This window comes from Catharus ustulatus, chromosome 5 (genome assembly GCF_009819885.2).
Source record: "Catharus ustulatus isolate bCatUst1 chromosome 5, bCatUst1.pri.v2, whole genome shotgun sequence".
Lineage (NCBI taxonomy): Eukaryota > Metazoa > Chordata > Aves > Passeriformes > Turdidae > Catharus > Catharus ustulatus.
In genome coordinates, this window is record NC_046225.1 from 45,212,785 (window position 1) to 45,235,385 (window position 22,601).

At 38.7% G+C, this 22,601-nt stretch overlaps 1 protein-coding gene across 3 annotated transcripts in view; it reads left to right on the plus strand.

The window, feature by feature from the left end:
- The first annotated feature begins 728 nt into the window (after positions 1 to 728).
- MTMR7 (myotubularin related protein 7) overlaps positions 729 to 22,601 on the plus strand; it is a 40,698-nt gene continuing 18,825 nt past the window's right edge. For all 3 annotated transcript variants that reach the window (XM_033059386.2, XM_033059388.2, XM_033059387.2), the window contains exons 1-6: positions 729 to 1,061; positions 11,798 to 11,920; positions 13,412 to 13,574; positions 17,186 to 17,343; positions 18,592 to 18,720; positions 21,479 to 21,613. In XM_033059386.2, the coding sequence (XP_032915277.1) occupies positions 1,038 to 1,061; positions 11,798 to 11,920; positions 13,412 to 13,574; positions 17,186 to 17,343; positions 18,592 to 18,720; positions 21,479 to 21,613 (732 nt within the window). In that variant the 5' untranslated portion in view covers positions 729 to 1,037. The remainder of the gene's footprint in view (positions 1,062 to 11,797; positions 11,921 to 13,411; positions 13,575 to 17,185; positions 17,344 to 18,591; positions 18,721 to 21,478; positions 21,614 to 22,601) is intronic.

Genomic DNA, 22,601 nt, shown 5'->3' on the forward strand with positions numbered 1-22,601 from the left:
TATGCAGAGAGCTTCTTCTGCTCTGGAGCAGAGTCCTCTTGCTGTGGCTCTCATGGGGTTCGTTTGACAGGTTTCCATATTTCTTTCTATGCCTCCATGAGGCTGGCTCCTACTTGTGAGGAATTGTTGGAATACTTTGATCAGTATAGAATACCTGGGCATATTATATTCATGGTGTATCTGAAATAATATACTAGGATGTCTAGTCATGTGCACATTGGTCTAAACACTAACAAGTTTCTCTTTTTGCTCTGAATATGGCAGCAATTCAAAGATGTTTAGAGATACCTGTTCTTTATCTTCACACTGGTAAACTGGGAAGACCATCTCAGTGTCATTTCATTTTGCTCCGAGGGGAAACACATCTCTGGCAATAGGTAAGGCAAAGGATGGGAAAGGAATTTCTGGCATAAGGCTGAAAATGGTGCGTCACAAAAAATATTCCCTTATGCAAATGTGAGGATGCAGCAAAGTCGTGAACTACAGACACACAGAGCTTGAGATAAACAAAATTCAGTGCTTCAGTTTTAGTAAGTGTAGCTTTTGTCTTTGAGCGAGCCGGGCCGGGGAATGAAAAAAATGGGGGGAGGCGATCTCAGACAGAGCTCGCTTTATGCATCCGAGCTTATCTCCCCTGACAGAAAGGGCAGAGCGATGTGATGCTCCATGGGACAGCGGAGCGGGCGGGCTGCGCTGCCGTGCCCGCGGGGCGGAGGCTGCGGGCGCGGTGCCGGGGCCGGGCCGGACCGAACCGGGCCGGGCACGGAGCATCCCCGCCACCGGGGCCGCACGGCAGCTCCGGGAGGTGGAGCCAGCTGCTGACCTGCCGGTATCGCAGCACCGGCACATCATCTGCCGGCAATAAATCCTCCCTTCTTCCTTCCCGTCTGCCGGAAAACGCGAGGAAAGCGCAAAATGAAAATATCCCGCTAAAAAAAATAAATTGCTTTTGAGAGCAGGACCGAAGGAAGGCGGGAGAGGCCAGGTGGGAGGCTGGCTCGGGCGGTGCCGGAGGAGCTCGGCCGGGCGCTGCCAGCATGGAGCACATCCGGATGCCCAAGGTGGGTCCCCCGGCCGCGGCAGCATCCCCGGACCCCCTGCCCAGGAGCCTGGCACCGCAGCCCCGCCGGCCTCCGCGGCCTTCCCGCTGCTGCTGCCGGCCACTTTGCCCTGGTACCGGCCCCAGGCTCCGCGCTGTGGGCTTGGGGCTCCCTGTCAGCGCCCCTGCCGACGCAGCACTGCCCGAGGGCTGCAGGGATCCCCAACGGGAGCGGGGTCACCTCCTTTCCAAGCGCCTTTCGCTCATTTCAGACTCGGTGATGAGCTGATGTAGTCTCTCTACGCATATCTTTGATCTTCAGCCGACGTAATCCGTCTTTTTCTACAGCTTTCTGAGCGCTAGGCCTGTATTTGTTAACAAAATTGCCACCTTGCTCTAAAAAAAGATACAGTTTTAACACGGGAAAGGGTTAGATTAAAGGTAACAGAAAAAAAAAAAAAAAAAAAGAAGAAGAAAAGAAGTGAATCAGAACAATATGTTAATTTGAAATGGGGTGGGAGATATTATTTATTTATTTATTTATTTATTTATTTATTTATTTAATAACCCAATCCCTGAAATTAAAATTTTATTTGTATTTATTTTCAATATTTATTATGATGGCATGTATTTGAGATTAAGGCCTTGTTATTTGTCTATATTTTTTGGTCTTCAGATGTTAAGCTGTAAATCTATTAAGAAGATAGGCATTTATAACAACTGCCTTTCTTCTCATCTTATTTCATGATCTGTTAATTCCCTTTTTGGGAAGGAAGAATTTCAGAATAGCATGACTGTATCCTCCTGCAGGTAGGATACAATCAGTGGAAGCTGTCTGTACAGATGCTCCTGACCATTCCCTGAAGAATGCTGAAAGTGTCAATGAGAAAAATGTTGAAAACAAATTAATAATGGTAGAAAAATATCCCAAAAAATAAATGGTTGTATTTGCTGTTAATGGAAGATCCAGGCAAGTCCCTGTTGCAGGCAATGGAAGCTTATCTGTTTTCTTTTCTACAACCAGGTCCTGAAAATATTACTCTGCATATGTAAAACCCATTTCTGCATCTGGTATTGTGAGAAGACACTGTACCAATGCTTCGGGTCACTGAAAGCCTTAATTGAGTGTGAGGTGATTCTGCAATCCTGGATCCTGTCAGTCTCTTACAGTATAGCTATGCTGAAAGGTATCTGATATAAGAGAGCAGCTTAGAAAGCATGGTTTAAAGATACAATGGGTACAAAAACCCTTTCAAATTTCCAACATAAATGTAGAAAATCAATATGAGTCACTACTGAAATACTTCATCTCTCCAGTTACTCCTAAATGCACTGAAAATTCAGTGTATCTACAGCTGCCTAACAGAATTTATACCTTTGACCTTTTTTTTTTTTTAAAAACCCTCAGCTTAAAATCAGTCACCAGAACACATAGGGTTTTTTTTCCTTGTTTTTACTGAATTTGGTTTTGATAATTTAGAACTGAAGATTAAATTATTTCCAATGCCTGTAAATTTAAAATAGGTAAGGGAAAGCTCACAGTATCATGTATTAGCCTCTGGTGGTGTCACATTTCCTGACTCCATACAGTCTTGTCCTGAAAGAAATTTGAGAAGTGACTGCCCTGCTCTGCAAAGGCATTAATCTCAGAATAATGACACTTTCTTTGACTCACAAACCCAGCCAAATGGAAAATCAAGATAAATCCCATACTTAGCAAGTTAATTAACTTCATAATACCTGAAAACAGAATTCTTGGCCCTAGTAAAACCTTTTCATTCAAAGGGAGGTCTATATTGACACCCACTAGGTCTCAGCAATTGTTTTATGTGAAATAGGACTGTAGTGATTTATGGTTCATAAATATTAAAATTAATCTGATAAAACATAGTAGACATTAAAAAAGCAGAAGGTAATTCCGTACCAGTTGGATCAGTAGTTCATTAAGATAACTACTCTGTGTCAGAAGGACAGGAGAGAGAGCATTTAGACCTGGCCACATTCTGCAGCTTCTCCGCATCTACAGTTGTATTAGGGTCCAGCTCTTCCATGTTCCATTAGTGTCCATTTATGGAACTCTTTGTGTGAGTTAGCCAGAGCTCCTTATAGACAGGATGACACTCTGGCTCCATAGCCTGCATGGGACCAAGTTCCAGATGGTATTGTGGCTTTACAAAAATCACCTTCTTCTATCTATTGAAGTCCTGAGTAGCTTCCTTCAGTATTACTTCCTTCTAGCTTCAAGGATTTGTTCAATAAAATTTCTGTGTTCACCTTATCCATGCCTTCACAGTAAGTCTTGATCACAATCTACCAGATTCTGATAATTTCAGAGAAATGCCATCAATGACCCCAAGACCTCTTTTCTATGTCCAGTCCATTGTTCTGTGGATATGTTTAAGGTTGTTCTTCTTGGAGGTATTCTACTATGTCTGTCTGTGTTGAAGCTCCTATGTGTCTCTTTTGCCCACACACTGTTTTGCAAGACCCTTCTGGAGTAGGATTTCCCTCTGCAAAAGCCATTCTGGTGCTTTCCCAGACTGTCTGTATCCACCTGCTAACACACACTATTTGGTGTACTGATCACTGTTGTTCTATCATTATATTCTTGATAGCAAACTGGGTGCATACTTGATGTAGGCATGCATGAACATACATAGGCACTATATTTTCACAAGGTAAGTATCATCCTATGTATGAAGGCTGTAATTTAAGAGTTGGAAACCATCCCTCATTACTGAATAGAATTATATATAACTCCCATGCCCTTTTAAAAATGAAAAATTAGTAAAACCAGTGACTGACATGAGTTTGGATTGAACAGCAAGATAGTTTATTATGGCTATCCAAACCCAAAATATGACTAACAGCTAATAACATTCAGAAAAAAAAGAAATCTGCATTACTTCTGAGAAGATTAGAAGCATGTCTTACGAGAATGTATAGAGATATGTCTGGCTGTGGACAAGGACAAGATAGATGCAGAGCTTTGCAGATATTCTCACAGGGCAACTTCATGCACTGTGGCTAATCAGTTACTTTATTTGTAACTCTTCATATCATTTGTGTTTGTATATTGGCAGCAGGCCTACTTAATGGCCTTATAATAAAGAACACATCAGTTTATCCCTGGTGTGCTAGCTGTCTTCAGTGGACTTTGCCCAGAAATTCTTTTGGTTGTGTTAACAGAATGCTTGGGATGACTTGAGTTGATCAAGGGCTTTCATTTTTGTGATGTTACAGTGAGGTATTTCCTTTCAATGATGCTCTCTCAAGCAGAATTTAAGATCTGCTCCCACATTAATGACAACTATCTCTACCAGGTGTATTGTTTCAGAGAATAAATTTCCAGCATGTTAATGAGCTGTGTGTTTGCTTTTGTTTTCAATCTACTTTCCATAATTCTTGCTTTTTTATAAAGTTTTATGACATGTCCTTTTTCACAAAGTGTCCATCAGGAGACCCATATAATTTATATCCACTTTCTTTATGACAATGTAAAAGGCAAAAATATTTGTCTAGGTGTCTATCCAGATCAATAGCAAAACTGAACACAGCATGCCCAGTCTTTAGTCTCCAACTGCATGTTCTGGGTTGCTGGATCTCCACTTTTTTTTAAGGTAAATTGGCATATTCTGCCATTGCTTTCTGTGTGCCTTCTACTGGGATGTGATATTATAGTTAAATTCTCTGTATCCAAGCTACAATTCCTTTTGGAAAAATTTGATTTATTTCAGTTATGTAGAAAGGTGGTAGCAGCCCTGAGGTGATATCAAGAAACACGTGGGGATATGGATCAATCGTTTCCCCCACTGGGAATAGATAAGGGAGTGCCACAAGCACTTCACTATAGTATTACAGTTTGGCTAAACTTTGGTTGAGTTTGCTGCTTAGAAAAGGTACAGGAGGTGAGGCTCTTATAGTCTTTGCGTTTTATTGGCGTTTTGGGACATCAGGTTGCGGCAAACACATGACTTCAACATCTTTTGAGTGCCAAGTTGATTTTCTGCTTTCTGAGTATTGTGTGAAGATGGTTTCTGTACTTTCCTCTAAGTATACAACTTAGAGCAGTGTGTCTTATAATTCAGCTGGTGTTTTCTGATTTCATAACTCTTTACATCATGGCTAAAAATTACTTGGCCTTTTCTGGGTCCAGTAATGTTTAATGGCCTCAAATATGTCATTCTACATCACTGCTTTAGTCAAACGATGCATTAAAACATCTACACTAATCCTGGACACATTTAACTATGATTTTGTGAGTTATGGATTTTTTTTCTTATTAATAAATCTTCCTTATTTAGAATGCAATTTAGTTTTCTTTAGTTTCTATTTATTCCATCCTCGTGCTATGAAACTTTGAGCCCAAAGGATAAATTTAATACAAGTGAGCTTCGTAGTATACTATGCCAGAAAATGTTCTGTGGTGACATCAGACTGGAGGTGGATAAAATGAAAAAAGGAACTGCAGAAAATATCCACGTATTGTGGGATTGAACTAAAAATACCTGTTTGGGATTGTGCTATAAAATATTTGTTTTGAATTAGAGTCATCAAGCTACCTTCTTATTTGTGTGAGTTTTGATTTAAACAAAACCTTGTAGCAGCCATTATTCTCAAAATATTTAGTCAAAAATTGTCAGATCACACAGACTTTCATATTTTCAATAATGTGACACTCAGTAAAGAGGTAGCTGGAAAAAGTCACAAAACAGGCTTTAAAAATCATGGGTATTCATGTATTTTAATTAGTTGTCTTGGTATTTATATCTAAAGCACTAACTCTAAACCTTATTGCACTTGAAAAATAGTACTGAAAATCATTAAGACAGCATGTCTGCAGGGTCCCCTTTGATTTTATTTTTTATTTTTTTATGCCTAGTAGGAGACTGAAGCTGGAATAAAGGAAGTTAGAGAAGTTAGCTTTGGGGTGATCAAGGCTGGAATGTCTAGGCCTGCTGTTAATGCACCCGAGTGGGTGGTATTTGAGCTATTGCTGTCTGTAAACTAAAGGAATAATCTATTTGCAATAGAAAATGCACACTGACATTTCCTGCTGTGCAGGTGTACTCTGCTGAGAAAGACAGGTCCCTACCACCAGAAAAGGGAATCCTACAAATCAATTTTTAATGCAAATCTCTCGTGGCCTGCATAGCTGAAATGGCTTGGTACTGCTGCTCTAAAATAGGCTGCTGAACAGGGCATGATTTTAAACATGTAACAGAAAAGCCTGTATCAGGAGTTTAAAGATGTATTTCTTTTCAGTATCCCTTGGCTGCATGCAGAATTCTTTCTCCCTATATATCTTTTCAGAACCAAATCTAAACAAATTTGGCAAATGTATTAAAATTTACTGCCTTGAGGAAGCCCTGTTATTCCTAAATTAAAGCTCTTAGATAGGATTTTTAATAGAATCCACTTAGTTCCTCTCTTCTCCTTTTCTAGATAAATGAGATCTGATACAGACTAAAAGAGAAAACTATGTATGAGCCTTGTGTTATGATGTAGACATTGTATTGTAATGCTCAATATTTTTGTAATAGGTCTTTATTTACTGCTGTCATTATGCAGCTGCTACCCAGGTGTATCTGATAATGTGGTGCTGACCTCACTCTTTTTATAGATCTTAGCAGACAATAGTTTCTTTTTTTTTTTTTAATCAAATTATTAGGTACTTTGTACTCTGTCTTGCTATTATGAATCATTCTTTTTCCAGCTCTTTTCCTCCATTTCACTTTAGAAAATTAAACTTGTTTAGATTTTTCTTGAATATTTTCCCCCATTCTGCCAGATTTTGCCTGAGGAAACTTTTAACAATGCATGTCTCAAGGTGTCTTTGCTTAAATGTAATGATTTACTTTTGGCTTTGTTTGAATCTTTTGACATAAGCAGCCACCTAACTTCATAGACTGTGCATTATTTTAGTGCACTTGGGAGATCTTTTCAGAGAGGGAAATATAAAAAGTAACATGCATCAAGTATGATTTTTTTGTTCTTATGAAATAGAATAGAAACCACATTAAAAGGCAGCATGAATTGGCAATCCAGTTTTCTTTTATTCTTGTTTGAAGATCATGCAAAAAAGATCACTTACTGTATACGTTGTTTAACAAGTACAACACTACTATCTTTGTGTTGGAAAAAAAAAGGTTGTTGTCTTTTTTCACTCTCAGGAATTATGCTAAACATGTGGATAGCTGGGGGTCAGCCAGGGTGAAGAAAGCTCAAATATTCCACTTGGCCTCAAACCATACCAGCTGTGCTCTTTTTTTCTCATTAGGCTCAGGCTTTTGGCTTTCACAAGCTCTTCCTTTAGCTTTTGTCTGCCTACAATGCTGAGGTCAGTGAGAGTCCTGTCATGAATTCCCAGGATGTCGCTTCTTCATGTTTTACTCCAGTGTGTAACCTCATCGGGAGAGCAGGGAAGGCAGCAGAAATCCCTGGTCAGTCTAGAAGCCCAAGGGGATGGACAAGAAGAATCCTTTATGGGGCAAAGTGTGTGCTCTTAGGGCCTAGCTTTGGCTTTGAATCAACTTTTTTTCATCAGCAGAGATGTTTGTGAAAGTGGCCCTTCTATATCCTTGAAGAATCACTGAAACTCATTTGTACAGCCAAATTACAAGGTACTATATCAGCTTTTACATGAAACTTGCCTTCACAGCTTGTTGTAGAGTAATGAATTTCAACTGTCTGAACAATAGAGAAGTTGCTGAGGACATTCCCTGCTTGCCTTTAATTGGCAGCTTTCTCCTGGTTGGGAGGGTTTTCTGGCCTTTCTCCTTCTTGGGATAAGGAATTAGAGGAGATGAGTCAGTCAGGATTCTTCCTAAAGGAATGGGGAACACTCCGTGATACGGGGAGCTGATCTCTTTTGTTCTTGGCTGACAAACAGGCTTTTCAGCTCCTTCAAGATGCTCAGCTGTAATGGGCAGCCTGAGCCTACACTCTGAACTGATCCTGCGTTTATCTGCAAAAGCTTTCCCATGTGGAACTGTGAACAGCCTGAAATAGTAGCAGTAACTTCTGCGTTGTTTTGTGATGCTGTGTTTGGAGGCACTGAAACAGCTTAAAGAAGTGAGAACGAAGGTTGCATATTCAAAAATAGGTCATGCAGTCAAAGCTTATTTTAAAAGTTATCTAAACTAAAAATGAAAACAAATATGGGTACATGAATATTTTTAGAAATAACATTTTGGAGCACAAATTTTTCCAAATGCTTGCAGGGTCATATGCTTGCCGGTCTTAGGTGGGAGTCCCATTGAAACTGATAGGAGTTGTGCCTAAATAAAACCTTGGCCCATGATTTTCCTTAATATGACATTTTTTTCTTGAATGACCTCCTGGCAACCTTGTTCATAAGTCATTTGTCATGTTTATTCTCTGAGTAAAAAGTGCCTTCCATCTGTTCTTAATCTGTGTTCCCTTTAACTTCTATTTTTGCCTCCTTTTTTCTGTCATCTGTGTTGCATTGGAAATAGAGTTTCTGGGCAATTTATTTTATCTCCATGTAAGCAGTTGTAGTAATTGAAATAAATCTCCTGGTGGTCTTTTCTTTAGGCCTAGACAACCACAGTCACCAGGAAAGAAAAAAAAAAAAATATTGAAATTTTACTTAGATGTCCCTCTCTGACTGCCTTGGCTATTGCTCTCCTTTTAACTCCTTGTAGTCTTCCAGCTGTCAGCTTTACAGACTTGTGTTTTCCGATCTGGTCTCTCACACCAGCTGTTCATTTTGGGTGAAGCAGATGTACACGGTCTCTATGCTTTTTCCTGACATGTGTCAATATGCACATAGTTTCCTACACTCTCCAATAAATTCTACAGTTATTTAGCTGAAAAAAATGTAGCATTGTTTTATAGGAAAAGAAAAAGAAAAATAATAATTTTTAGATAGAAAAACTACTCTTCTTCCAAAGCACTATTGGAATGTGTGTTCCCCTCTTGTGGAAAGGAACATATTCCCATCCTCTATTCACAAACTCTCTAGGTTTAAAGACACTATTGGACATGGTTTTCTTTCCCTGACTGTGAGAATGCAGAAGAAGAAAGAAGGGTCATTCTCTGAATCCTTTGACCAGCAGAATGAAATCTAAGATTAAGCAATGCCTCATTATACTGATGGACTAAATTTATCATTAATAAATATAAGATAGTGCATATGAGGGAGTAGATCTTAACTTATGTATGCAGGCATGACTAAGAGTTACAATTGCTAATTCTAAAAAGGAAACAAACAAAACAAACCCCAAAACTAACCCAAACCCCACTGTGTTCAGCAGAGGACAAAACAGCAAACAATGTTTGAGAACTTTAAATCAAAAGCGTAACAGTGAACATCACTATTCTACTACACAAACCACAAAAACCTGTTGTACATCCAACTTTTGAATTCTGTTTGCATTTTTGGGCTTTTCTCAGGAAGTAGACCTCATGCAGAGTAATCAGAAGTGTCAAAGAGCTTGTGTGGAATTGCTTCCATAAAGGTCACAGCTATGTAAAGATGGGCTCTTCACTCTTGGAACATGAAGATGGGAGGGAAGGACCTGTAACAGCACATGTGGCACATTACTGGTGACAGATTCAAAAAGAGTAGGAAAAAGGGATTTTATTGGACAATGTATAGCTGAAATGTGAAGTTCACTCTCACAGGGTGTTATGGCTACCAATAAGTTACAGATCTACCTAATGTTTTTTAATAAAATTAATGGAATTTAAACACAGTTATGGTTATTAAAAAGTGTGACCTCATCTTAGGAAGGCCCCAGAGCTGGGCTGAGATCCTGAAGGAGCATGAGTACATGCCTGCCTCTCACACTCCTCCCTCTGCAACTATCTGTTCTTAAGAGACAAACTGCAGGGAGAGGTGAATTCTCATCTCCCCTGGTGCAGCCACTGCATTTGCTTTGATGAAATCAGACTCACCACACAGCTCTTACTGCAACTCTTTCTATTCATTCAGGTCCAAACTTTAATTTATTTGTAGCTCTGTATTAGAAAAAGGACAAACCACAACCAAAGAGGAGCTTTGTTGGTTAGCATTTTTCAGTCATGAAAAATATGATTGATGAGTGGGGCAGGATGTGACCTAGGAGGTCTGGAAATGCATCCCTCAGTCCTGCCCTGCTGTGTGGATGCCTGCTTTGCTTGTGTTTCATGGCCCATGCCTGCTCACTTTGTAGGCTGGGGGTGGGTGATGAGTGCCTTGTGCAAGATCAGTGCCTGTGCAGCAGTCCTTGTCAGCTGGACTGCAGTGTGGGGACCTTTCTTCATCCAGACAATGCTGATTTTTATTGGTTTTGTGGGCTCCTTTCAGAAGGGCACTGCCTATGCTCTTCTTTTGTATCATCCCTACTCTTCTGCTAGCTGCTGAATGCTTGCTGGGTTAATATTGTATTTCTTCCATTCTTTCTCAAGCCAATACATGACCTCTGAAGTAGATGGCCCTGGGAAAAGACTTTATCCATGCTTTCTAGCAGGACTTTTTTTGTTTAAATAAATAGTTTTATTTTTGTTTAAAACAGATTATAGCTGGCCTTGAGGGAGATGACTCTGCTTTAGTAATTGTTTGATTTTAAGCATTTTGCTGCTAAACTGGCTTATTTTAATTTCAAGGTTCTGTTTATTCCTATTTTTAAAATAGTGCAATGTATTTGGAATACACATTGCAAACATGTAAATTTCTGATGCTGGCATTCTGTTTTTCAGGAAAATCAACTAATATGAATTTTAAAATTGCAGTAGGGGATCCATCAAACCCATGGTAGCAAATTGGTAACTGTTTTGGGCAGGTTTTATCTCACTGAACATCCAACTTGTTGATTGTTTTATTATTCTGGTTTCTCAGTCAGAAATCTAGAAGGCTAGAAGGGTTTGTATTCAGAGGGACCATAAAGATCATCTAGTTCCTACCCCTAATAGGTGCCTATAGTACATGCCATATACAAAATGATAATGAGGTACACGTCACAAGCTGCTGATCTGAGAGTTAATAAAGTGTTATGGACTCTCCTGTTGGCAGGAGTGCAGCAAAGGGAGAATGTCCATTATGCCCATTTTGTGCCCAAGGTGGGAGTGCACTGGAAGTGGAGTTCTTAAGTCCCATTGAAAAGTTACCAAAGGCAAAACCTTTCAGTGTGACCTCTGCTGTCAGCCCTAACAGGAATGTAGAGACCAACATCAAAATGTTTCTTTTTAACTCTTTTAAACCCTTTTAACATTTTAAATCTTAACAGAGATTCGCATGTGAGAAAATTTGCCTGATTAGGACCCATTGAAGAAAGACACTATATTGCTATAATATTAATATTTTAACATTTTAACATTTTAATATTTTAATATTTTAATATTTTAATATTTTAATATTTTAATATTTTATTTTTTAATTTTTTAAATTTAGCTGGAATGGCTTGAATTGAGCTAGAGTTTAGCTGAAGGACAGGCCCTGCCTTGCAATCACTGGGCTTTGGTAAGATGAGATCATAAGGAAGAGCTCAAGTGAGAAATTGTAAGTGTTAAGTAACAGGTTTTTGGATACAGAAGTACCTCAAGAGAGGGAAAAAAGGAACATTAAGGAAGATCTGAAAATAGACCACATAATATAATCACATTTTCTTTTATAGTAATACTTCTTTGATATTTAATGTTGTGCTGAAAAGAACTTTGTAATAGATGAAATGTGAACATTGAGCTCTCACTATTGAGCTTTCTCTCATAGCCTAATTATTTATTTTTTTTCCCGTCTGTCACTTTTTTGTATAGGTGGAAAATGTTAGGTTACTTGATCGTTTATCTTCAAGAAGAGCTGTGGTGGGAACCTTATATTTAACAGCTACCCATGTTATATTTGTGGAGAATGGTTCTGAAACTCGCAAAGAAACCTGGGTATGAATTTTTTATTATTTCAGTTAGCTGTAAGTGCATGGCAGTTTACTGATTGTAATTTGAAAATTGCTTCCAAAACAGTATAGTAAGAGGAGTAGAAGGGCCTTCACTGTATACTGAATACCAGATGTGATTGACTGAGGAACAGCTGCTGAAAACTGCACCTGTTGCTCCTATCATCCAGGCAGACCTAAGGAGAAATGTCTTGAACGTGACCTACTTCCTTGGCTCTGTCAAATCTTGGCCTTCTCCCTTACTGCTATTGCTGAATCAGTGATTTTGTTGGTTTAGTACTTAATTTTTTTTATAAAGTGGTATTTTGAATTAACTGTTTTGGTTGATTGACAACATACATTGCATTTTTTTGTGGTTTAACCCCAGCCATTGTCCAAGCCCCATGCAGCCACACACCCGCTCCCCCAACCAGCAGAATCAGGGAGAGAAGCTAAGGGCAAAAGGTAGAAAACTCATGGATTGAGATAAAGACAGTTTAATAGGGAAAGCAAAAGCCACACACACAGGCTAAGCAAAACATGGAATGAATTCACTGCTCCCCATGGGCAGGCAGGTGTTCGGCCTTCTCCAGGACAACAGGGCCCCATCACACCTAACAGTGACTTGGGAAGGAGAATGTTGTCACTCCAAATGTACCCTGCTTCCTGTTCCTTCCAATTTACACACTGAGCATGATGCCATATGGTCTGGAATATCCCTTTGGTCAGCTGCGATCACCTGTCCTGATGTGTCTCCTCTCAGCCCCCCTTGCACTCAGTTTCCCTGCCAGCATTGCAGTAGGCCTTGGCTCTGTGTAAGCAATAAAAAAGTCATCTCTCTATTATCAACCCTGTGTTCAGGGCAAATCCAAAACACAGCCCCATGTCACCGTGAAGGAAATTCACTCTACCCCAGCCAAAACCAGCACACATATACAGATATAGGTACAGTTATTGCTTGGTGCCATACCTTTGGGAGTCTTTTATGTGGCTTAACTATGCACCCCTTGTCCATGTCTGCACTAACTCCATCTTCCTTTGATACCACTATTCCTGACCAGATTTTCATTGTTATGTTTCGTCTCATTTGATGTAGGACTTAAAATTATATCAGCATTACCATTCTACCCATGAGGAGTCACCATATTTTAGCCTTATGTAACTGATACTGGTTCATCTTTTCACTGTGCAAATAGATGAAAAGAGCTTTGACAGCCACTAGCTTACACTACAGCAAACAAACAAAAAGCTTTGGATAATGTGATCAGGCTGATGTTTGAGCAGCTGAAACACTCCCAGAATGCCTCTTAGTCTGCAGTTGTTGTATCAAGCTTCTTGACCCTGAAGCTGACGATAGGAACTCAGCTAAAAGAGGAGGAGAATAAGGGTTTTCTGAAACAGTAGTGGGAGCTACTGTGCCTGCTCTGGCACATCATTATAAATAATTACTTTCCTTCTTGAAGATTTGACTAGCATAACTCTTTTCAATTCCTCTCAGGTTCTCCACAGCCAAATTTCTTCTATTGAGAAGCAAGCCACCACTGCCACCGGTTGCCCATTACTGATCCGCTGCAAGAACTTCCAGGTCATCCAGCTGGTGATCCCTCAGGAACGAGACTGCCATGACGTTTACATATCTCTGATACGTCTGACTCGACCAGGTATGGGAAGAAAACAGCACAAAAATCAATCTTCTGAAGAGGGAGAATTTAATGGAAGAAAGGCATCTGTGCATCTTTGTCCTTTGCAGGTTAAGAATAAAAGATTCAACAGTGATGTGTTATGAGAGAAATATTGATATAATCATTTGTGGAGCAATGAAGAAAGCTTATTATAACAAGTAGTTCACTCCACAAAGTATGACATGAGCTTCTATTTAAAATAATACTCTAGAGGATTGTGGGCCATAAAATATATTATAATGCTATTTTATGTGCAACTCATTTGCTGGATTACTTGTGTAAATGTAAATTTAGTAGAATACTCTTAATTCAGGTAACTTTTATGTCCCTTTTGTAACAAACACTTTACAATATATTTAGTGGTCCTGTCAAGATTTCCATTTTGACTTTTTGTGCTATGTAGAAATCCCTTAAAAATCAATGAAAGGTTTTGCAGCAAGTAGTTGCTTTTTTCACTGGGGTGCCTGTGTTTTGGCCTATTATTATCTACATTTTGAATAGGCCCTGTGTGTTTCTGAATTCAGTTCAGGATCTTTTTGAAACCTTTCACCTTTTCAATGGAAAACCAAATGTTGCACCAAAGCCCAAGATTTGATTGCTTACATTATAGCTCCTCTCTGCATTGTGCTCTCCTAAGATCCAACTGACAAAGCTTCTGGATTGCTTATTTTAAGCTATGATTTTAGAAATATAACACCAACTTTTGTTCTTTATTATTATTTTAACAGTATGCAAGGAAATTGTCTATTGTAGTCTTTACAAAGCTTACAACAACTGACATTAATTTTTTTCCTGTTAGGAGAGTACCAATTTTATCTACTGTGTAGAGGGGGAAAAAATTGCACAGTCCACCAGCACAGCTACTGAACTTTATAAAGTTCTGGTAGTAGCAGAAGTACAATATAACTGTAGCAGAAGCAATGTGGTAAGCTAGGTGATACAGGATGGAAGTAATCAGAGAAATTTAAAACAATTAGAAATTTCAATCAGTGCTTCTGCTGTTGAAGAAAACCTGGATTCATTCCATGCACCTCAGCTGCAAGTACATGTTCATGTATGCTGGAAGGCATGTGATTCTGTAATTCTTTTTCTTGGAGGCAGGAGGAGGTGTGTGTGCTGCTATGCACCAGAATGATGAACAGAAGAGTAGCTGAGGACCCTGAACACAAGTGTAGTGACTAACTGCAGTGGACAAGAAGGCCTGAGCAAAGAAGATGCAGTAACAGCACTGTAGCATTAGCTCTTTGCAGAGTTTAGCTGCACAGTAGTTTTCCTTCTCCAGCAAACTATCTGATCATGATTTGAGGCAGGAAAAATCTTGCCTACCTACTCAAAATTAGAAGGCTCTGATTTGAGCTGAGTCATTTGTACCTGACAGTGCTCTTCAGTGTCATTTTGTCAGGGCATGAAGCTGTGCTTTCTTTACGCAATACAGTTACTCAGCATTAGAAGGTATGCTTTACTCCACGAACAAATGATTTGACCTATTCAGGCTCTACTTTCCATTCTCTGCATGTTCTTTTCATTCATTCCTGAGGGAAGTTCATGTTCTACACTGGCTTAACATATTCTATGCTATCTGATGTCCTAGTTACATTAGAGGTGAAGGTTATGCTTAGTTTTGTTTTTGGTTTTTTGTTTGGGTTTTTTTTTTGTTAGAATTTTAATAAGGTCAAGCTGTCAGCTGAAAATGGCTTTTCTGCTTAATTAAGCCATTTTGTGAAAAAAAGCTGACCATAAGATACTACATGTTTAATAGCAGGATTGCAGATGTTTATGGCAAAATTACTGAAAGATTGGGAAATGTCCTGTAAGTACTAACAAAGATGTGGTAACTGACCTTTAAGGCACTGACTACTAATACTTGAACATTTTTGTTACTACATACAGATACCATCATGTGATATAATTTTATATCACATAATATAATGTTGAGGCAGATTTCAGTCATAAATAACCTCGATACATGGGTAGCTTTTTCTTGTGCCTGTGAACAGCAGGTCCTTTGGAAAGAAAATCCAGATGCTTCTGACAATCCAACAGTGAAAACAGGAGCTCAGATTGATACCAAAAGCTTAGCTTGGATTTATGGAATGTGCTAAAACTTTAGGTTAACAGATGAGAAATAAACTGGACTGTCTTCCTAATCTGTGTCATGCCAAAAATTTGAAATTAGAGAATACAGAAGGAGTTTAAACAGCTGGAAAATGTGGAAAATCTCTTTTTTTCTCCCTACTTAAGATTTCATTGATTTTCAATATGTTCCTGTCAGAATTGACATGAAGTTTTCTTTCTTTCTGTTCATACTTTTGTGTGTATGTATACAATCAATTTAATGACATTTTAAAAGGCAAATCTTAACTTACATTAAACCTTTAGAAAACATAATCAAAATAAAATAAAGAATTTCTGTAAAAAGATGGGAACTTTGTTATTGTTATTGGGGAGGTTGTATTTATTCTTTTTATAGCTGTAAGTTCTGTTCAGTGCTGAATACAGCAGTGTAGTATGAATCTGTTTGTTAGATATATATTATTAGAAAAGGAGTGTGGTATTTAATTTGCAGATTGTAGAGCAAGTATATTAGTGGAGAACTTCGAAATCAGAGAGGCCTCAGCTTGTGATTTACTTCAGTGAAAGTTAAAGATCTGTTGATGGGAAAGCTTCAAGGAACATTGAGCAGCAGAATTAAAAATGCCCTTGTGACACAGCAATATCTAAAGTGTCAATGAGAACATTAATTTGAAGGTGTATGCTGGATAGTTACGCATGTCAGTAACAGGTGGGATTCGATGGCAATGATGTCTGGCTGCCACTGGTCACCAGGATTAAGGCACTCATTAATGCAGATACACTCCTAAAAAAAGTGAAACTCCAGCATCACCAAATTTTCATATGTAGTACATGGTCAAGGAGGGCAGGTGGCATAGCTACTTAAACAGCTTCCTGGTCATGATAAAATTATTGATTAGCATATGCTTCTTTTATGCTATTACATCACGTGTATCTCAAATGCATCTGCTAATAATTCAAGGACAGAATTTTGCAGTCCACAAAACTATGATTTCATTGGCCCTGTTGGAAACTTTCCTAATTAGGGACAATTACTGAGATTTTTTAGTTTTTGGAAGAATGTGCTGCATAGTCCGTTGTTCATATCTTTTTTTCTTTGCCACAGGATAAATGTTACATTAATAAAGGGACTTCTAAACTCCCTCTAAATAGCAAATTCTTTTGAAGAACAAGTGCTTACTCTGGCACTGACTTTAGTTTCCTTTGGATGAAAGCATTTTGCCTTTGTGCTGGGGAAGATTTTTATAAATCTACTGAAGATTATCAGAACAGGATATTTTAAGTAGCACTTCTATTAAGGCACATACATTGCAACATATGTTGCATAACAAAAGAGCATGTACTTCCAAAATTTGCTTGACAGTAGATATAAACCAGGATATGTGCTCTTGGTAAGCAAAGTGTATTCTTTGAAAGGAAGCTGCATCAAGGTCAAGGTTCTGCTTTTGAAGTGTGCTTTCAGGACGAGAAATCTGAAGTAATTTACTCTTTCTGTTTCTTTGCTTACTTTTCCCCAGTGAAATATGAAGAACTGTATTGCTTCTCCTTCAACCCAAAATTAGATAAAGAAGAACGAGAACAAGGCTGGAAGCTTGTGGACCTCAATGAAGAATATAATCGGATGGGTGTTCCAAACAACTATTGGCAGATTAGTGATGTAAACAGAGACTACGGAGTGAGTTGTGATTTTTCTGTTACAGAGGCTGTCTGTGCAATAAATCAGCAGCCTGACTGAGGACCACCACAGTGCTTAGTGGCAGCATCTCTGTGCTCAGCACTGTACACACATGTAGTAAGGTGCAGTTCCTCTACTACTTCACACAAAATGGCACAAAGAAAGTGAAAGAAATGATGTGTCTTCATTTAACAGATGTGGAAATGAAGTGCAGAAAATACATCCACTGTGTTTTAAGTGTTAGAGTTCAGCTGCCTGGGAAGAAATTTAAGTCATATCTAAGGTTATGTGTTGGAATAAGAGTTTCCCTAACATGTAGGGCTATGTAAAATTAACACATTGCCATTTTAAGAAAAAAAAAAATTACTTCAGATAGTGAGCTTGGCAATATTTTTTCCTCACTGGCTGTTCCCACACTCCTTTTGAAGGATCTGTGATTGACTGTCAGGTCATATACCTTCCTAGCTGCCTGCTGTCCTACCTCATTTGGTCTTGTACAATTGAAGAATTTAGAATGTTAGTTAATTGTGAGAAATAATAACCAAGACATTTTTGAAGAAAGTTTGTCCATGCACTCCATTGATTCTGTTGCTGGAACACATCCATATTAAGGAAGGACTGTGACATTCTCCGAGAAGACTGAATGTGCTGTCAGGATTTGTTTTCTTTTTGTTAAAACAAGTGGAAAAAAAAGTATGACCTCTTTTAAGATAAAGTGTAGGAAAAATGTCATGAATAAAATCCAGCTTACCACAGCAGCAACTGTAACCACAAGCCCTTTCTTTCCTTTCTCCTTCATTACATATCTCTTGACTCAGAAAATAATTTCTTTCTGGGCATCCTTAGTGCTTTAGTCATCTCAGAAAGTTAAAGGGAGACACTAAATATCCTTTTGACCCCAGTCAGAATGCTACAGACAATATAAGGAAAAGGGGGGAAAACCAGGATTCCATCTGTGGCCTCACTTGTCTTCAGAGGAAATTCGGGGGTTTTACTTCAGGCTCGTTGGGTTCCTCTCAGAAGTGGTAGGCATTGGCAGGGCTGCTTGCCTTTTGGCAACCTTATTTCATGTGGCTTAATTTTTTGTATCCATGTCCCTATTTTTGTCCTTTTTTATTTATTATTAAATTTTCTGAAAAATTTGGCTCTATTGTCCCCTCCCATTATCATCCCCTTCCAGCAGAATGCTGTGGAAATGGCTAATGCTACTTGTACTTTGTAGACCAAACAAACAGTTTCCTTTCACAGGTCTGTGACTCCTATCCTACAGAAGTCTATGTACCAAAGTCTGCAACTGCACACATCATAGTGGGGAGTTCTAAGTTTCGAAGCCGAAGGCGTTTCCCAGCTCTTTCCTACTACTGCAAGGGTAACAATGTAAGTGTGGATTTGTAACTTGAAGTGTTTGCTTATTCTGGCCTTGGTCTCATAATTCTTCTAGTAAGGTTTATCAAGCCAAAATCAGTGTTTATTTAATTAAAAAAATCACTGGTGTAGGCTGGTTACTGTGGTTAGCTCATTAATAAACATTTAATGCAGACATTTAAATCCAGCTTCATCATCCAGCTAACACAAAAAATACGTGATCTCTCTATCACGAGGAAGTGGAGTAGTACAAGAGGCCCTGAGACATGGGTGGTAGAGTGAAGAACAATAGCAGGCAGCTTAGTAGATGGTTGGGAGAACAGAGCAATTTTGGATCTGATAGCTTGAGAGCAAGTTGAGGAGGTGAAAAACTACACTTGCATCAGTTAGAGAATCAGGAGTAGATTTTCAAGAAAGGATCTGTGAAGGGACATAGAAAGGATGGATACAAGAGCTACTAAATTTTAGCTGAGCAGTATGTTGTGATTTTGCTGAAGAGACTCTCCTTGTCTGTAAGAGTGAGGAGTTCCACCTTCCCCTCTCCATAGAAAACATTCTCAGGGCTGACCAAGGAGCTGCTTCACTTGTCTGTAACCATTTGGAAAAAAACTCTGTACCTATACTATCTGCATTTCTCTTTCTGGCAGCTGAGATGAGCAAGGAGACCCTTGGACTGAAGGATCCCCCAAACTGGGTGTTTTTACATTTGTGATCCAGCCCCTTAGGGGCTGGCTGTCATTACCATTTAGGAGAATGTGTCCCCTTTGTACGCTCAAAGGACCTGTGTAACTCCTGCTTCAGTCCAGAGTGGCATTAAGACGTCTTCCCTAGTGTTGGGAGCTGGTCAGGACTTCCAGGAGACAGAGCTAGTCTGGGGTTACAGGGCATCTGTATTGTTTGCCATACAGGATGGGACATATCTCTGCAGAATGACACGAGCACGAACCATAACCTACAATCTCCATGGAAATCTTGCCTTTACAGCAGCCCTTATCATAGATTTAAGCTTCAGGAGGAAGGAATTAGACTTTTTTTTACTCCTTTACCCTGCATTTTATCAGAGCATTGTTTCCATAAAGATCTATGATTTTTACAATAAAGTGGTGAATAGGAAGATTTAAATAGTAAATACAATTTCTGCATAAATTTAATAAATTTACATATTATTTGTAACACTTTTTTAAGGTCAAATTTTTCAGAGTTAATCACTTTCCATAATCAACTATGTCCGAATATAGATATATAGGATTCAAAACACTTGCACATTTCCAAATCCCAGTGAAAGAAAAGGTCTCAAAGTCAGGTAGATTACAATATATAGTAATTCAGCTTGGATGAGTTTCATGTTTCAGCTTGAATGTTTTCCCTGCTGTGTGAAGTTCAGGTTGATGTTCAAAATACCAGATCTGAAGTATATACTGGATCCTTTATAGTTTAAAGAGCTAGGAAAAGCAGTATTGGAGGAAATACCTCCTTGTGAGTTTGGAGGTTGCCATGACTTTCCAGTAAATAGAGTAATGGGCAGGAAAGGGGTAAGATTAAACAGCAATTTGGGAAGAGCCTGCTGCACGCAGAGGAGACAGGTACCACTCATTCAGTCTTTCATAGACAGAAATTTCACATAGCTCCTCTGTCCTGACAAATTCAGTGGTGATGTGACACCTCTGTGTCTTATACAGTCTGTGTGAATATGATAAGATCAGAGTCTGGAACTATCTGTTCAGCTTATGCAATAGCATGTAATAAATCACTGGAATATGTGCTGATCAGAAGACTAAATAACAAGAACCTGTTTGCAAAACCATGAATAAAGTGTAATCAAGGTCCCACATAATTCTGGGTTTCTCTCTTAAAGACCCATACTTTACTGACTAGCTACTGATAGTTAAAAATTGTGACTGAAAAAAGCACGTCCCTTCTCACAGTAATAAATAATCTGTAGGAGAATCTGCACAGGTTGTGACCTTCAGTAGGCAGATTCTCTTCATGCCCATGTTCAGTGCTTAGACAGCGCATATATTATCCACTTGCCTTCTATAAATCTAGCTGTCCTCTAGCAAAAATAAAAAATTTCCTGCACACATATTTCACATTTTGTTTCTTCTTTACTGGTTTCACCTGGAAAGAAGGTGATCTTGATGGGTCTATAGAGAAATTCTCCTGCTTCCTTCAATAGCCCTGCTTAATACAAGCCTGAGAGGAATCAGGCTGCCTGATCTGCTTCTTATGCAGTGAGGCCTTTTTCCAAGGCTAAAAATACATGATCATTGGTGATCTCATTGCATGTTACACGTTTTTGTTTCCTGGACTCCTGTTGTTTACTAAAGCAGGCACTGGTGTAAGTTGGGTGTCATCAGTCTTGTACTTGGTGTGAACGCAAAAGGACCTATTCTTTATGTTAAATCAATGTTCTCATGATTTCAAGACTGTACCCATCCTCAAGAAATTACCTTTCAGGAGTTATTCCACATTAGGGAAATACAATACTTCAAATAGCTCTAAAATTTGGATTCAAGAGTAAACTTGGACCAATGGGGTTGTATGGTTTTAATGCTTCCCTGCCTTTTTAAAAAAGAATGTGTTTATTAACACATAATTTAAAAGTATGCATTTATTAACATGTGATTAATTTTATATTCTACCTCTCTCAGATAATTGCACATCTATGCAAACATCTAATGATCTGATTTTGTAAATGCTTCTGGATGCTAAATAATTTCTTCTTTATAATTATATTAGATTTTTTGTTTGTTTGTCTTCTTTTCTGCAGGCCTCCATATGTAGAAGCAGCCAGCCTTTATCTGGCTTTAGTGCTCGATGTCTTGAGGATGAACAGATGCTCCAGGCCATTAGAAAAGCCAATCCAGGAAGTGATTTCATATATGTTGTTGACACTCGGCCCAAAGTAAGTACATTAAATTTCTTGCACATAGCAAGATGGAATCTGGGCTGAATACATTCGGGAAGATACACAGCCTAAGTGACTGAGCAAGTCACTTCTGATCTTAGTTGCACCTGTGTAACTCCACAGGTACATGAGGATTTATCAGGGGAATTTTATCTAGGAACTTTGACCACATTTTTTATCTCTGGGAGGATTTTCTTCTTTACACTGAACCTTTCCCTTTTCTTGTTCTTAGTAAAATGTCAAGATATAGAAAAGCAAATAATGTGTAATTGTAACCATTTACACACACAAAGGAGCTATCAAGTAAGTATATTTCTGATGAGACTGGCAAAAAATAATTCCTGTTATAAGATGTATTTACAGTTATTTGTAATGTTGCAAACCTCTGCCTGCTTATACTGTAGTTTTCCATGCACGATTTCTCCTGGAAGTGAGAAAATTCCAATGACTTCTCCACAAGACTAAGGAAAGACAAGTTATTGAGATCACAGAATGGAAGAGACCTTTAAATACCTCCAGCACTTTGGTGGTTTTGAGAGACAATCTGAAATATGATAAATAGTGAGATCAGACACCATATCTATAAATGATTATAAACCTCTGGCCAAGATTCTTTAGGAGCCAGTCAGGAGATGATGACTGTTTGTTTTCACTTGGCTGTTTAATTAAAGAAAGTTTTGGTGTAAAGAAATTAGTATACCAGATTCCAACTTCTCTCTGTGCAGCAAAAATGGACAGATCTACAAAGCTCCTGTGGGCCCAGATGCCAAATGCAGCCTTGTTACAATTTTGTACTTGATAATGCATTTATAAATGTAGAGCATATAGCAATGGATAGGTATTGTTGGAAGCAGTTCCTGATATTCCTCAGGGAACTTTTAACAAATGTAAAGATAAGATATCAAGTCTGGTGCAAGACTTCCCATTCCCATAGGCAGCTAAAATCTATTTGCCTCATTTCTCATAAGAACTAGTTTCTTGCAAA